General features: G+C 39.7%; 1 protein-coding gene across 32 annotated transcripts in view; it reads left to right on the plus strand.

Annotated features, from left to right (window-relative positions):
• DTNB (dystrobrevin beta) overlaps positions 1-17,821 on the plus strand; it is a 248,628-nt gene that overhangs the window by 181,330 nt on the left and 49,477 nt on the right. For 25 of the 32 annotated variants that reach the window (XR_014254248.1, XR_014254249.1, XR_014254250.1 and 22 more), the window contains 2 exons: positions 9,112-9,201; positions 13,010-13,097. Coding sequence is in view for 21 of the 32 variants with exons in the window: in XM_082427562.1 (XP_082283688.1) it covers positions 9,112-9,201; positions 13,010-13,097 (178 nt within the window). In the remaining 11 variants the exon portion in view is untranslated. Of the gene's footprint in view, positions 1-3,491; positions 3,726-9,111; positions 9,202-13,009; positions 13,098-17,821 lie in introns of those variants that run through there. The other 7 variants (XR_014254255.1, XR_014254256.1, XR_014254257.1 and 4 more) reach the window with 2 other exon arrangements.

Below are 17,821 nucleotides of genomic sequence, written 5' to 3' on the forward strand. Positions count from 1 at the left end.
GCTGATCTGGCTTAGACCTACATGGTTTTTTTATTCCTTTTAACATCAAACTATTAAAATGTTTCAACTTCTTTTAATAAGCAGACATTTAAAACAATCAGTGCTGTAGTAAAAGGTCTTACCTTTTCCTGGATCTTATTAGGAAACCTCCAGTGTACTCCCCACCAATCCAGTCTTGTCTTTGCAACCAAAGGGATTTTTCTGAAATGCAGATCTGAGTATGTTACTCTCCTGGATAAAAATCTCCAGTGGGCTCTTCCTTTCTGCAGTGCTGTCCAAGAGCATGGATATGTTTTGTGCTAACTGGTACGGTAGCCATTAGCCATATGTGGGTATTGAACACTTGAAATGTGACTGGGGCAACACAGTGAATTTTTAGTTTTATTTAATTTGAATTAATTTGAATTTAAACAGCCACATGTGGCTAGTGGCAGTGCAGTTCTGCAGGATAAAGCCCACATTCTTCATTTCTGAGCTGACCCTTGCTAGCCTCTCCAGCCGTGCCTATTCCACTCTTTCTACTTGGCATCTACACTCAGAATTACTTAATCACTCACAGTTCCCCATGTAGGTTTCTGCATATGCTGCTTCCGCCTTGGTGCTTCCCATCCTTTTTCCTGTTATTCCCCTCTCCTTGTCATCTAATTCCGCCTTCTTAACTTAGCTTCAACCCCTCCAGGAAGCCTTCCCTGAATCCTAAAACTAGATTAAGTGTTCGTCTTCTGTGATCTGTAACATCTTGTACATATCACACTGTTGTAATTACCTATTTGTTCCATGCCTTTCTAGACTCTTAGCTCCCTGAGGGCAAGGACTCACCAGGCTTTCTCCAGAAACCTATTCCTTTTCTCCAAATCTTGCTGCTGCTTGCCTCTTATTAGCACTTCTTCTGCTAGGAAAGGGATTTTCTTCTTCAGTTATTTCAAGCACGTAGCATCTTATGATATTGCCTGCTTGTTTCACTGAGGGCTGAGAAATAAAGGACATGAGTTATACTGGACTATCAGGTTCTAATGCAGTAGCACCTGGCTCACTCCAGCTGTCCCCTCTTGGTTAGCTGTAACTTCCCTCTTTAACACTGAGAAGCCTGACTCCCATCAGTCACCATCTGTTTACTTAGTCAGTTCTAGTAGCGTGTATAGCAGTTTCAGAATCGTTGATTTATTTTTTACGCAGATTATTGAGGTATTAGTCATATATTATACAGCTCATCCATTTAAAGTGTACCATTTAGTGGTTTTTAGTGTATTCACAGAGTTGTGCAGCCATTACCACAACCGATTTTAGAACATCTTCATCACCCCTCCGAACTGATTTGTTGCTAAAAAATCTCCACAGTGTGGAGGCTCAACTGTAGAGGACAAGAGTGGAAGAAGAGAGACCAGTCAAGAGGCTCTTGGAGTAGACCAAGTGGCACTGGGTGAGAAATTCCAGATGAGAAATTATGGCAGCAGTGGAGGTGGTGAGAGTGGCTGGTTTGGGGATCTGTTTTGTTTATTTATTTGTTTGTTTATTTATTTTTGGCTGCGTTGGGTCTTCGTTGCTGCGGGCAGGCTTTCTATAGTTGCGGCGAGCAGGGGCTACTATTCATTGCAGTACGTGGGCTTCTCACTGCGGCGGCTTCTCTTGTTGCGGAGCATGGGCTCTAGGCACACGGCTTCAGTGCTTGTGGCACGCAGGCTCTAGAGCACAGACTCAGTAGTTGTGGTGCACAGGCTTAGTTGCTCCGCAGCATGTGAGATCTTCCCGGACCAGGGCTTGAACCTGTGTCCCCTGCATTGGCAGGCGGATTCTCAACCACTGCACCACCAGGGAAGTCCCTGGGGATCTATTTTGAAAGTAGAGCCAGCAGGACTTGTTAAGAGATTAGATGTGGAGCATGAGGAAAAGAGAGAAATTAAGACGACGACTCAGCTTTTGGCTTGATGACTGGGTAAATGGGGATGCTTTTTATTTAAACTGGCCAGTCTGGGGGAGTGGCAGGTGAGGAAGTAGGGTAAGGAGAATCAAGAGTTCTATTTTGAACATGTTGGGTTTGAGATGCCTGTTAGGCACGCAAGGGGAGATGTTGAACAGGCATCAAATACATGATTCTAGAGCTCCAGGGAGAGGTCAGGGCTGGAATATAAAGTTGTGAGGATTACAGCAATACCTTTTATGGAAGATTGTTCTGAGAACAAACAAAAGAAGACCTATAAAAGTATCTGATGGGTCACAGGTACTTTGTTGATAATGACTACTATGTTATCTTATTTAATCCTCCCAACACTCTCGAAAGTAAATTTCATGAGGCAGATTTTATATTATTATTATTTTACAGATGAGAGGACTAAGACATAGAGAGGTTAATGTTCAAGCTCACACAGCTAATAAGTATCAGAGTTTGGACTAAACCCAAGACTGCCTGACTCCAAAGCCCGTGCTCTCAGTTGCTATGCTCTGCTGCCTCCTACTTAGTAAATAGTTCCGCTACCAGGGCTGCACACTGCCTCTCGCATGCTTGTACTGCCTCTGACCTTGTCCCACCGCTGCTTACCCATCATTCCGACCTCCCCCGCCTCAGATCCCTTCCCCTTGCTGCCCGTCCCCACAGGTGTGCTCTTAACCTTGGCCAAATGCGCCCTCTCTTGCTACCACTGGAGATTATCACCTAGGCTCCAAAGCCCCCATCATCTTGGAGAGCAGTTCTCACGCTGCAGTGTGCACCTGGAGCACTGGCAGCTCATTTCAAATGCAGATTCCCAGGCCTCGTTCCCAGATAATTTGATTCAGTAAAGCTTGAGAGTTCTGAAGGAAGAAGTCTGGGGAAACACACTTTTAGAAATGCTGCCTTTGGGACTTCCCTGGTGGCACAGTGGTTGAGAATCCGCCTGCCAATGCAGGGGACACGGGTTCGAGCCCTGGTCTGGGAAGATCCCACATACCATGGAGCAACTAAGCCCGTGAGCCACAACTACTGAGCCCACGAGTCACAGCTACTGAAGCCCGCGCACCTAGAGCCCATGCTCTGCAACAAGAGAAGCCACCGCAATGCGAAGCCCGCGCACTGCAACGAAGAGTAGCCCTCGCTCGCCGCAACTAGAGAAAGCCCGCGCACAGCAATGAAGACCCAACGCAGCCAACAATAAAATAATAATAAATAAATTTATTTTAAAAAAAAGAAGAAGAAATGCTGCCTTTGACCCTACCAGTCCCATCAGGACCCTCTGGCCCCAACTGTGCTCATTTTTACCATTGGTTTAGAGTTGGGGGATACCTTGTGAGGGAAAGAACGCTCTTTAGGGTACCCGGGGAGAAACGTATTCATTTCATTGTCACTCCTCTTTTTAAGTCTGGTTCACTCTACTCATCCTTGCTTTTGCTGACCTCCCTAATTGGGTAGAATTCTACTATTATGTCCTCTCATAGGAGAACAGTGTCCTCATTGTAACCCTCATTACATTTGCAATTTTACTTGTTTTGTGATCATCTCTTTTCTTCTTGACTGTTAGCATCAAGAGAGCAGCAACCACGTCTGGGTTTTGCTTGCTGTGGTGTCCTCATCTCCTGGCACAGTGCTGATGCCTAGTAGGTGCTCCAAACATTGACTCAAATGTCCCATTTCCATCAGAAGTGCTATTCAAACTGTTGTATACTCAGGCATGAAAATCACCTACTTTTATGGATTGAATTGATGTTTAACAGCTTAGAAATAGAACAATTATTATTTTTATTATTTTATTATTTTATGGGGTTCCAAACTATTCCAAACTATTGACTCTGCTTTAGAAAAGCAGATTTCTAAAGCAAAATCTATTTGTAAGTTGGGGGTTGTATATGTGTTGCATGTACACATTGCAACACATTTTATGCATATATGCATAATCAAAAAAAAAGAGTTTAAATTCAAAAAGTAAATCTGGGAAAACAGGTACAGTTTTGAATGTGAGTAGAATAATATAACATCCATGCCCCAAACAAAATTGTCAGAAAATTCATGGACATGTAAATTCCTTATTTACCATAGGCAGCTATTGTTAATGCTTCTCATTTTGGCTTCGATCCCTAATTATCTGGCAAACAACACTAGTTCTGAATAGCCGTCTTCGTATAACACTAAAATGGAGTTTAATGGACTGTTGCTTCCGTAGTAAATGTTTCCAGTTTCTCTTCTGCCATTTCCTTTGGAACACACCCTGGTCAGATTTTCACTGCCCATTACTCTGCCAAAACCACTCCTGTCAAGGAGACCAGTGACTTCCACATGCTAAATCCAATGGTGAATTCTCAGGACTTATCTGGCTTGACCTATCAGAGGCATTTGATGTAGGTGGTCACTCCCTTCTACTTGAAACACTTTCTGCACTTGCCTCCAGATACTGTATTCTGGTTTTCCTCCTATTCCTTCTCGACCTCCTTTGCTGGTTTTTCCATACCTCTTTGACCTGTAAATGTTAGCATACCAGAAGGGCCACTTCTCTTTTCTGTCTGTATTCACTCACTGTAGGTGATCTCATCCATACTCAACGGCTTTCAATAACATCTGCATACAGGTAACTCCCAAACTTATTTTTCTGGCCCAGACCTTTTCCCTAGCTTTTCCCTTTTCCCTCACATATCTTCCTCCTAATCAGTATCTTCTTTGGATATTTAATACATATTTCATAATTAGCACATTTTAAACTGAGTTCTGTATCTTCTCCCACCAAATGTACTTCTTCCGTAGTCTTCCCCATCTCAGTGAATGGCAATCCCATTCTCCTAGTTGCTTGGTCAGAACCCTTGATTCTTCTCCCATCTAAACTGTCAGATTATTAGATCAAATCTATCCAAAAACACTGTCAAAATCTATCCAAGATCTTGCTATTTATTATCACTTCTACTGCTACTCCTATTTCCTAGCAACTCTTGTCTTTCATCTGGAATGTCCAGTAGCCTTCAAATTGCCTGCTTCTTCCCTTGCTCTCTGGCACTTTATCTTTCCTAGAGCAAACAATCCTAATAAAATATATCATACCTCACTTCTGCTCAAAACCTTCCAGTAACTTCTAATATCACAGTAAAAGCTAAAGCCTTTGTAATGGTATGCAGGGTTATATAGCCTACTTCTCAGTCTATCTGCCATGAAGACGCAGTTTTGTTTCAATTTCTAGTTTGAAGTGGACTGATACTTTACAAAAGTATGATAAAAATAAGTTACTACAGAGAGAACTTCCACCCTGGTCATGGTGAACTAACTGGTATCAGAGTAGCTCTCCCACTATAAACTACTAGAAAACTGGTCTGAATATAAGAAACAACTGTTTTCAGGAATTAGTAAGTAGCATGGGAGTGATGCCTGAGAGAAGGGAAACAAATGGGAGAGCCCTATGATTGCCCAGGTTTTCTGCTAGAACACATTTGCCAAACTATAGTGCAGAATACAAGCAGAGCAAGGCAGTCTTGCTGAGAGTAAGAAGGTAGAGATTGGAGTTTGAGGAGGCTGGAATTTGCTGAGCAAAACACCAGAGAGGAGGAAGTGTGCAGAGAAAGAGCTCAATAAATCTGAAGACAGATCTCTTGAGTCTTTGGCTGAAAACTAAGCTGTATTTGCATAGAATGAGATTTCACAAGACTAGCAAAGAACAACTACCTGGGAAAGAACAACTCCTGGAGATTTGAAAGTGGAACAACTACCTGAGCTCACACAGTTGTTTGAGTTCCAACCAACCAGAGTAGAGAGATATCACTGAACACTTGAGGCATTCAGTAAAGACCCCAGAAAGACCACATCTTAGGAGCAGGGTGAAATTGGCCCTAAATAAAGGTTACTCTAGATCTGCACTAATGAAGCTTAAACACAGGCCTCACAAGGATCAAGCTGTTCACAAGGAAATTAAGTTACTGCCAGATTCTTTAGAGGAAGACAACAAAATCCAGACATTCAGCAACATAATACTCAGAATTTGCACCATCCAGTGAAAAATTAGAAGACATAGGAAGAAGCAGGAAAGTATGACCTGTAACCAGGAGAGAATTAGTCAATATAAACAGAGCCAGAAATAACAGACGTGATACAACTAGCAGACACAGACTTTAAAGCAGCCATGATAAATATCAAAAATATAAAAGAAAATATCAACATAATGTGGAGAAAATGTGAGAAATAAAAAAGAACCAAGTTTGAATGTTATTGGAACTTTCTGCACATATAGTCTACTTCCATCAAAACTTTTAAAATAAAAAAGAACTTATAGAGTTGAAAAGGATTATACCTGAAATGAAAAATTCAATGGATAGACTGAACAGTAGATTAGAAATTGCAGAATAAAAGTTCACTGAACTTAAAGACATAGCAATACAAACTATCCAAAATGAAGCACAGAGAGAAAAATGGTTGAAAAACAAACAGAGCCTCAGTGACCTCTGGGACAATGTCAAACAGTCTAACAGAGGGGGAAGAGAAGAATTATTCAAGGAAATAATTTTTTCCAAATTTCCAAATAAATTTTTACATATTTGATGAAAACTATAAACCCACAGATACAAGATGCTCAACACACTATAAATAAGCAGGATTAAACACAGAGAAAAACATACCAAGACACATCACAATCAAATCACAAAAAAATCACAATGATAAAGAGAAAATACTAAAAGCCGCTAGAGAAAAAAAGACATGTTACATACAGGGTAACAAGGATAAAATTTTCCAATGAGTTCTCAATAAAAATAATGCAAGCTAGAAAATGGAATGGCATCTGAAAGTGGTGAGCGAACTTAGTTTTATTCTCTCTAAAATATAAAAATTTCCTAGCTTTCTCCACTGAAAAGACCTAGAAGCAGTGACAACCCAAGAACAGTAAGCACTCTAGTACCCTGATTGTGGCCTCTGAGTGCTCTTTCTCAGTAAAGGGAACCTGGGATCCTTGGAAGAATGGTTGATTCCAAGTGTGGAGCAGCATATACAAGATGAGATTGGGGCATCTTATTGTACAAGCAAGGAAGCTGATAAGCTTTAATGGATATGTCAGAAGAACACCAGCGCCTGCTTCCAGGGGTTCCCACTGGCCAAAGTTAGGACAGTTTGAACACCAAAAAGATGATTGCAATGGATTGAAGCACATCAGATACGTAAAAGTCTATGAGTTCATAATTGTACAACAACAAAAAAACAACAACTAAGGCACTAACTTGTTTTTCTGTTGTTGTTGTTAAATAATAAGAAATATCAACCATTTGGTTTACCTTTCTGAATGAGCAGTATTTCACAATAAACAAATAGAAGAAATTAATAAATGCACAAAAGATGATAAAATCGGAAAGTCAACATTTTGCAACCCCTCATGAAATAATGTATTTAGGCAAGAACCATTAGTAAATGCTAAAATTATTAGGTGAAAAGTTGATGGAGGATTTTGTAATGGAGAGATGTAACCAATAACATCTGGGGGGCTTCCCTGGTGGTGCAGTGGTTGAGAGTCTGCCTGCTAATGCAGGGGACACGGGTTCGAGCCCTGGTCTGGGAAGATCCCACATGCCGCAGAGCAGCTGTGTCCGTGAGCCACAATTACTGAGCCTGCGTGTCTGGAGCCTGTGCTCTGCAACAAGAGAGGCCGCAACAGTGAAAAGGCCCGCGCACCGCGATGAAGAGTGGCCCCCGCTTGCCACAACTAGAGAAAGCCCTCGTACAGAAACGAAGATCCAACACAACCATAAATAAATAAATCAAAAAAAAAAAAAAAAGATTCACTTCACCTCCTGTGGGCTGCTCTAGATTCTCTATGTAATCTTAAAAAAAAAAAAAAAAAAAAACTGAATCCACTGATCAGTATTTACATTCCATTCCATTATGTGCCTCCTGTTTGATTTATAAGTACATCATATTACATATGATGGATTCTAGCCTCTTCTCAATAACAAAACAAAAGCAAAAACTTTAGTCAACATCTAGATCTGACCCCACAGGGGCTAGAGAAACGAATTAAATGACGCCTCCAAAATGTAGGATATGCTACAAGGTAACCTGTTTTATTCACAAGTAGATGACATGGAAGAAACAGGGAAAAGGAAGAACTGTTATAGATTAAAAACAGAAACATACAATCTAACACAAACATAAAAGAAACATATCAACCAAACGCAAAGTGTGGACCTTGTTTGGATCTTGACTTTAACTGTAAAAGGATATTTTTTTTAAGATTTGCAGAAATTTTCAGATGGACTAAGATATTAAAGAATTTTTGTGATTTTTTTTTTTAGGTGTGATAATGGTGTTCAGGTTGTATAAATTCTTTCTGTATCTGATAGATGTACAGGCTCAAGTATTCCCAGGTGAAATAATAAATTGTCTGGGATTACTCTAGCCACCCCCTCCTGCACAAAAAGTTGGGAGAAGGAAGAATAAATTAAACAAGTTGACAATGTTCATTTTTGTTGAACTTTGGTGATGGGTACATGGAGGGTAGTCATTAGATTACTCTTTCTATTTTTGCGCATATTTTAATACTTCTATAGTAGAAAGTTAAAAAAAAAAAAGATCATGTGCTTAAGGACCTTCCATATATCTATAAGAGAGAGCCTCACTCAGATTATATGCAACATTGTCTTACAATTAAATACGCTCCTAACAAGTTTGGTTTAAGTACCAGTTTTATGGGAGAAAATAGAATGATGCTAAAGGCAGTGTCCTTATAGAAATAAAAAGGTTTGACTGGTATTATGAGGTAACACTGAAAACTCTTACATGCTGACAAAAGCTATAGAAGCATTAAGGGGCCACTTAGTGATTAAATGGAACCACTCTCCCTCAGTTTTCCTGCCAGAGGGCATTTCCTAAAAGGTGCATCCATCGCAGAGCCCAGAACTGGTGGGCAAGGCTCTTTGGTGGCTCCTCCTTGGTTTCTCCTTCTCAAGGGCTGTAGTGTCAGTCTGCCAAAGCTGTTTTCTAAGGGATTGCTTTGTTTAAAGGATTTGTGTGATGTATTCCCTATGGTCTAACACCATATTCCATTATGCATTGTGGTTTTTTATTGTTTTCCTGATCATGATTTTCTTTTCTATTTTTCTTTGACGTTTGCCCATTTTAATGCATGTTCATTTCTTGCTTTGTGTTTGTGTCCCGCTTGCTGTCTTTGCCTCCGTTGTTCCTAGGTTACAGTATAGCCAGGATATACCCAGTCCCTTGGCTGATGAGCATGCGCTGATAGCCTCCTTTGTGGCCCGTCTGCAGCACTGTGCACGGTCAGTGGTAGAGCAGCAGCAGGCGGGTGGCCAAGGGCTGATCAAAGGGAGGGAGAGCTCTGTAACCTGGGGTTGCCAGCTGGAAAAAGCTCTGCATGTGGGGTTTTTCTTGAGAAGCTACCAGCTATGTTTGGCGGAGTTTAAATAATTGCTAAAACATTGGCTTCTAATAGAGAAGGAGCCTTGCCAAACCTAGGCACTTACCTAAAGATATAGTCAGAAATTCTTCTTTAAAGTGGAGTTCCCTTCCTTCAGATTACACTTAAAGAGTGTATAAACCTCAGAGAAATGTGCGGTCCCGAAGATGTATATTCACAGAGGTATTTGATGCAGCCTCTTACTGTTCATTCTTGCCTAAATAATGAAATCTTTCTGTCGACATTCAAAGTTTAGGATTGGTCAACACACTTGTCTTATCTGGGGGCTTTGACACCATCACCTTGTTACATCTTTACATGTTGCATCTTCATCTGTTCCCCAAAATCTATCATTGTTGATTATTTAAACCAGTGATTTTCAACAGTGGTACTGGGTTATTGTCACCTGAGAGACTTTTACCAAACTATATATACCTCTGTGTATTATAATAATTATATGTATTATAATAGACCCACATACCTCTTTCCCTGGAAACTACTGTTAATACGGGAATATGACTGATCCCTCAGTGGATTATGGTGGAAAAACATTTGATAACCACTATAACCACTAACTATAGCAAAGTTAACCCTTTAAAAGAGTTAATACCAAACAAAGTGCCATTACATTCAGGCAGACCCAAAGCCACCTGCCCAGTCCATGCCCACACCTGCCACCATTCTGCAAGGAGAATGACAGGTAAAGTTTAAATAATCCCCTTTACATAGCTGCAGAGTCTCTGTGCCAAACAACCTGAGATTCTTATTCTTAGAGAGAAAACTATAATTTTTATAAACTTAAACACATGAGAGAGGCTGGAGCCTTAAATTTTGATCTTAGTTTTACCCTTAACATGCTATGGCTTCATGGGAAGCTCTTATTAGCCATGATAACAGAAAAATAAATTAATAATCAACTTTAAAATATATATCCTTGGGGCTTCCCTGGTGGCGCAGTGGTTAAGAATCCACCTGCCAGTGCAGGGGACACGGGTTTGAGCCCTGGTCCGGGAAGATCCCACATGCCGCAGAGCAACTAAGCCCGTGTGCCACAACTACTGAGCCTGTGCTCTAGAGCTCGCAAGGCACAACTACTGAAGCCTGTGCGCCTAGAGCCCGTGCTCTGCAACAAGAGAAGCCCGCACACCGCAACGAAGAGTAGCCGTCACTCGCCGCAACTAGAGAAACCCTGCACGCAGCAACGAAGACCCAACACAGCCAAAAATAAATAAATTAATTAAAAAATAATAATAATAAAATAAACTATATATCCTTGAAAAGGACTGTTTTAAGTATTATACTTCATAGCATTTCGCATAGTTTTCCCAGTATGACCAAGTGGCGTTATTACTTTTAGGCATTTATCTATCTGTAAAACCTTAGACTATTGGCTTCTCCTACCTCCCAACTATGTTTAATAGGCTTATTCTGTAGGAGGGATGCCTGGTAATTGTGCATTGTATCACAGAGTGTCTCCTCATCCAGCAGATGATTTCTGAGCACTCTATCCCAGCCCCTTGGTCTCTAGGAAGAGAGTTTTCTTAACCCTGGCAGGACAGCTTATTTATTATCAGTAAGGGCAATTGTCCAAGTTATTAAAAATTTCCATGGTGAATATAACAGCAGAATTTTAGACAGACACTACTACCTGATAGCCCAGGAAGATTTATGCTAAGTTTAACTGAGATCCTCAAGTCTTATGGCTTAGGGATTAGGCTCCCTGAGCAAGAATTGGTGGCCAGGAGCCTTGGAAGAACATGAGGATTGGGTGAGTACTGCATCTCTTCTTGATTTATAGTCTAAGGAACTGAGCTTCATACTTCCTCAAAGAAGTCAGAAATTTCCTGGCTAACTAATTCTGAGATTGAAAATCAGCTCAAGCAAAAGAATAAGGAACCTTTCTAATTTCCCTCATAGTTTTCACTGACCTTAAAACCTCTCATCAACATAAAGTTCTAGTTTCTGGCTTGAAAGCATAGCCAGTTAAAGCAATCATGTCATCCACACTCGGGTTTGAATGACAGATAAAATTGACCTTCCTAGGGAGATGGAATGTGATGGAGAAGGAGGAGCTCTTTTGCACAGAGAAGCCTATTGTGTCCCTTGCCAAAAAACAGAGGTCAGCCACTTCAAGTCCCACTTCTTAAGCTGCCGTTCCCTCCATAATAGTATCCACTTGTGTTGTTAAATGTTCATTTTGTTGTTATTTACAAGATAAAGATAGTCCTTTTCTTTCAGACAAACATCTTTAAGGCACAAGTATTATAGTTCAGCCCTGACCTTGGGGTCTTGACCCTAAAGTATTAAAGTCAACTGATGGTAGCATGTTCTTATTACAAGATCATCTTTTGAGAAAATGGTTATATATGCTAGAGACTGACGTTTGCACACCTAAAATTATATAGTGTTGAGAAGTGTCATTGCCAGAAGGCAGTGACAGTGGCAGCACATTTAAAAAAAATCCATCCTAGAGGAAAGACCAAGTTAAGCTTAAAGAGTTAGCCACGGAGATAGAAATATAGGATGGTTAAAAAAAAAAAAAATCTAGGAAAAATACAGTTGATTTCATACATGAAAAGTCCAGACAGGTTTCTATTGATTTAACTCCATCCTTCCCAGATTCCCCTCAGTAATTATAACAAGATTTGATGAATATTGAACTCATGTCTTTTTTTCATATTTCATATTTTGTCATACTGTTAAATTCCAGTCAGGGGTTTGTGGAACTCCAAGAACCTAGAGCCAAAGTAGAAGCAAGCCACGACAGCCATCTCTCATCACTTAGTCATCATTATTATTGTTGTCTTAAAACATCTGTCAGACTTAAACAAAGAAGAATTACATAGCCACAGTCCCGATTAATCTAGGAGTGCCCTGATATGAATAAATAGCAGTTGACATCACATGCTAAATTAAAGATGTCAATCATAATCAGCAAGAAGTTCCATGTGAGCAGCACATATACACAGAACTAGCCTCCTGCTCAAGAACCCTTCTTTTATTCAGGTGCGGCACTTTCTGATGTCCCACCTTACTGGATCTCTAAATTTTTAGAATGCTGGAACTCTTGTTAAGAGTAATGGACTAAATTAATTCACTCTAAAATGGGACTCCAGTTGTAGAACAAGCATGGTAAAAGAAGAGAAAGAGGCATTGAAGGGGAACGTTTGACGGCATCTTCCCCAACTTTACCATATTGTAAGCCTGCCCTAGCTTAGGTTCCTCAGTTTTGCTCAGCCAGTGTTAAGGGTACTTTTCCTCAGCCCTCTGTTTTTCATGATGCTTTAGTTTTCTTTCGGGCTTTTTGAATTCAAGACCTATATCTAAAAGTCATGAGGTTTTCTTAAAACAGTTGATAGGAAATCACTCCCTCAGGCTTTATAGATTCCCTGTCTTTTCTCAGCCCTTGCATTCAAAAAGAAGTGTCTCCTCTGAAGGTGTGAGAGCCAACAGGGATATACTGCTGAAGAGAAATGTTATGCGTGGCCTCCTCATTTCTCTAAATCCTCTTTGTCTCAGAAGACCATTAGTATCTATGATTCAGGTCTCCATTTCTTTTGTTACCATTCTTTTCTTTTTCACAAATGTTTCTCCCATCTGTTCTTTCTGAGAGAGAAGCAAGAGTAGGGGGTGTTTAATACATACCTGTTGAATTTTTATCTCCTTGGCAGTGTCCTGGACAGTCCTAGCCGACTGGATGAGGAACACCGGCTTATAGCTCGCTATGCTGCCCGGCTGGCTGCAGAGGCAGGAAACATGGTGAGTAAATAGAGGATTCCAGTAGAGTAGCAGAAATTTGCATTACTTTATTTATTTATTTATTTATTTATTTATTGGCTGCATTGGGTCTTCATTGCTACGTGTAGGCTTTCTGTAGTTGTGGCGAGCAGGGGCTACTCTTCGTTGTGGTGCGTAGGCTTCTCATTGCGGCGGCTTCTCTTGTTGTGGAGCACAGGCTCTAGACGCGCAGGCTTCAGTAGTTGTGGCACGCGGGCTCAGTAGTTGTGGCGCACGGGCTTAGTTGCTCCACGGCGTGTGGGATCTTCCCGGACCAGGGCTCGAACCCATGTCCCCTGCATTGGCAGGTGGATTCTTAACCACTGCACCACCAGGGAAGCCTGCATTACTTTAATATACAGGTGGAATGGGAATGGTAAACATGAAACTCAGGAGAGTAGATATCTCAGAGACAGGAGGAGAGGAATTGGTTTAGGGAAGTGATTGCAGTGGCCTTTAATTTTATCTACAGTATCCTCTTTTAAAAGTGAATCAATAAAAGAAAATCAAAGAACCAGAATTTGGTTCTTTAAAATGATTGGTAAGATTAATAAGCCTCTAGGAATTCTGATCAAGAAGAAAGGAAAGAGGATGTGGAGAAAAAGGAACCCTTGTACACTGTTGGTGGGAATGTAAATTGGTCCAGCCACTATAGGAAACAGTATGGAGGTTCCTTGAAAAACTAAAGATAGAACTACTATGCGATCGGCAATTCCACTCCTGGGTGTATATCTGGAAAAAATGAAAACACTAATTCGAAAAGATACATGCACCCCAGTGTTCATAGCAGCACTATTTACAATAAGCAAGCCATGGAAGCAACCCGAGTACCCATCAACAGATGATAGGATTAAGAAGATGTGAGAGATGTGCGCGTGCACACACACACACACACACACACACACAGGAATATTACTCAGCCATACAAAAGAATAAAATATTGCCATTTGTGGGACTTCCCTGGTAGCACAGTGGTTAAGAATCTGCCTGCCAATGCAGGGCACACAGGTTCAATCCATGGTCCAGGAAGATTCCACATGCCGTGGAGCAACTAAGCCCACACATCACAACTACTGAGCCCATGTGCCACAACTACTGAAGCCCGTGCACCTAGAGCCTGTGCTCCGCAACAAGAGAAGCCGCCGCAATGAGAAACCAACGCACCACAATGAAGAGTAGCCCCTGCTCGCCACAACTAGAGAAAGAAAAGCCCGCGCATAGCAACGAAGACCCCATGCAGCCATAAATAAATAAGTAAATAAATAGATAAATAAATTAAAATATATTGCCATTTGCAGCAACATGGGTGGACCTAGAGAATATTATGCTTAGTGAAATAAGTCAGACAGAGAAAGACAAATTCTATACAATATCATTTATATGTGGAATCTAAAAAATAATACAAATCAATGTATATACAAAAACAGAAACAGTCTCACAGACATAGAAATCAAACTTGTGGTTACCAAAGGGGAGAAGGAGGCAGGGAGGGACAAATTAGGGATATGGGATTAACAGATACAAACTACTATACATAAAATAGATAAGCAACAAAGATTTACTATATAGCACAAGGAATTATACCTATTATCTCGTAATAACCTATAATGGAATATAATCTGCAAAAACCCTGAATCACTATACTGTATACCTGAAACTAACACAATATTATAAATCAACTATACTTCAGTTAAAAAAAAAAAGAAGGAAGAAAAAAATGCAAATTACCAATATCAGGAATGAAATAAGGGACATGCTACAGATTCTATAAACATTATAAGGATGATAAGAATATTATGAACAACTTTTTGCCAGTAAGTTTGACAACCTAGCTGACATAGACAAATTTCTTGAAAGATACAATTTAACAAAACTTACATAAGAATAAATAGAAAATCTAAATAGTCCTAAATCTGTTAAAGAAATTGAATTAATAATTAACTTCAAAAACTCTAAGCTCAGGGACTTCCCTGATGGCACAGTGGTTAAGAATTCGCCTGCCAATGAAGGGGACACGGGTTCGTGCCCTGGTCCGGGAAGATCCCACATGCCGTGGAGCAACTAAGCCCGTGTGCCACAGCTACTGAGCCTGCGCTCTAAAGCCTGCAAGCCACAAATACTGAGCCCACGTGCCACAACTACTGAAGCTTGCACGCCTAGAGCCCGTGCTCTGCAACAAGAGAAGCCTCTGCGATGAGAAGCCTGCGCACTGCAATGAAGAGTAGCCCCTGCTCGCCGCAAGTAGAGAAAGCCCGTGTGCAGCAACGAAGACCCAACGCAGCCATAAATGAATAAATAAATAAATAAATAAAAATTCTAAGCTCAGGTGGCTTAATTGTTGAATACTATCATATGTTTAAGGAAGAAATAACAATCTGGCACAAACTTTCAGAAAATAGATAAAGAAGTCATTTTATCAGGCCACTATAACCTGATACCAAAATAATACAAGGGCATTACAAGAGAAGAAAGTTGATGGCCAAGTTCTATCATGAACACAGATGCAAAAATCCTTAACAAAATATTAGCAAATTGAATCCAGCAATTTGTAAAAAGGATAATACTCCATGATCAAGTGAGGTTTATCCTAGGAATGCAAATTTATTTAACACGTGAAAATCAGCCTATGTAATTCACCATATTAGCAATTTAAAGAAGAAAATTATAATATTTCAATAGATGCAGAAAAAGTTTGTCAAAATACAATGCCCATTTTTGATAAAACTTCTCAATACTATAGGAGTAGAAGAAACTCCTTTAACCTGGTAAAGAACACCTACAAAAACCCTATAGCTTATATGACACTTAAAGGTTAAATTTTGGAATATTTCCCCCTAATATTGCAAACAAGTCATAGATGTCTACTTCCACCACCTCTATTCAAAATTGTCCTGGGGGTCCCAGTCAGTGCAGCATGACAAGAAAAAAGGGACATAAATATTGTAAAGGAAGATGTGAAACTGTCATTATCTGCAGATGACCTGATTCTATATAGGAAGTCCTAAGGAAAGTCCTACAAGAACACTACCAGAACAGATACATGACTTTATAGCAGTGTTGCAGCATACAAAGTCAATATTTAAAAATTGATTGTATTTCTATCTACTAGCAGTGAACAATTAAGAATTAAATTTAGGAAAAATAACATTTACTGTAACATTAAAAACCATCAAATACTTATGGATAAATTTAATGAAAGATGTTCAAGACTGAAAACTATAAAATATTGCTAAGAGAAATTAAAGAAAACCTAATAAATGGAGAGGTATAGCCATATTCAAAAGATTCAATATTAGTAAAATGGTATATTTTCCCAAATTGGTCTATAAATTCAGTACCAATCAAAATGCCAACTGATTTTCAAATATATTTAGAAAACCAAAACAGTCTTAGAAAAGAGCAAAGTTGGAGGATTCAACCCTACTTGACATCAAGACTTACTCTAGGGACTTCCCTGGTGGTCCAGTAGTTAAGACTCCACGCTCCCAATGCAGGGGGCCCGGGTTTGATCCCTGGTCAGGGAACTAGATCCCACATGCTGTAACTAAGAGCCCGCTAGAAGAGCCCACATGCCACAACTAAAGATCCCACATGCCACAACTAAAGATCCCACGTGCCACAACTAAGACCCAGCGCAGCCAAATAAATAAACAAATATTTTTTTTAAAAAAGACTCACTCTAAAGCCACAGTAATCAGGAAAGTATGGTATTGGCAAAAGGATAGGCAAATCATCCATAAAATAGATGCACACATACAAGTTCAAGTGACTTTCAACGAGGCACAAAAGCAATTCAATTGGGAAAGGAAAGTCTTTTTAACAAATGCTGCTGGAACAACTGTTTATCTGTATGAAAAGAAAGAACAACTGTTTGTATGAAAAGAAAGAACCTCTACCCCTACCTCACACCATACATAGAAACCAATTTGAAATGTATCATAAACTTTAAATGTAAAAGTTAAAACCATAAAGCTATTAAAAGAAAACAGAAAAATATCTTTATGACCTTGGGGCAGGTGAAGATTTCTTAGAGAGGTTATAAGAATCACAAACCATTGGGTCCAGTATTGTTCTGGAGTGAAATTAGACAGGACAGGCAGGCCAAGATCTCGCAGGACAATATTCTACAGCGTTAGTTTATGTTTACTTCCTCACAGGGAAATAGAGTTATGAAACCTGCCAATAGAGAGTTTTGCTTTCTTTCTCTCTCAAAATGTAATTTATTCCTTTGGATTTGTTTAGTCTTCAAAATCTTTTCCTTGAGAATCTAATACTAAGTCATACATCTGACTCTAACATTCCAACTCTAAAGGTTAGTGAAATGGAACAGAATAGGGGGAAAAAATGTCTGGGAAAAAGACTAGTTTTATTTAATTAATTAGTTAAAGCCTACACATGCCCTCAATCAGTCACAAATGTTTGTTATTTTAGAAATTAAAATTTATAAATAACATTAATTAAATTTTTTGAAATGGAATAACATTGTGGTGGATTTTTAAAATTAAGTATACGTAATACCATTATATAGTCTTGTTGACTTTACATAGTACTTTTTAAAATTTGTAAATAAAAGCTCCAAAGCCGTTTGACCCTGAAAAGGAGATCCTAGTACTCCTTTACTGCAAACAAGATAAATCTGTTTACACCTGATAGTTTCTGATGCCAGTTCTCTAATTCATGTGAAAATAGTTGTTAGAATGGTCTTG

Source organism: Balaenoptera physalus (genome assembly GCF_965194825.1).
Source record: "Balaenoptera physalus genome assembly, chromosome: 15".
Lineage (NCBI taxonomy): Eukaryota > Metazoa > Chordata > Mammalia > Artiodactyla > Balaenopteridae > Balaenoptera > Balaenoptera physalus.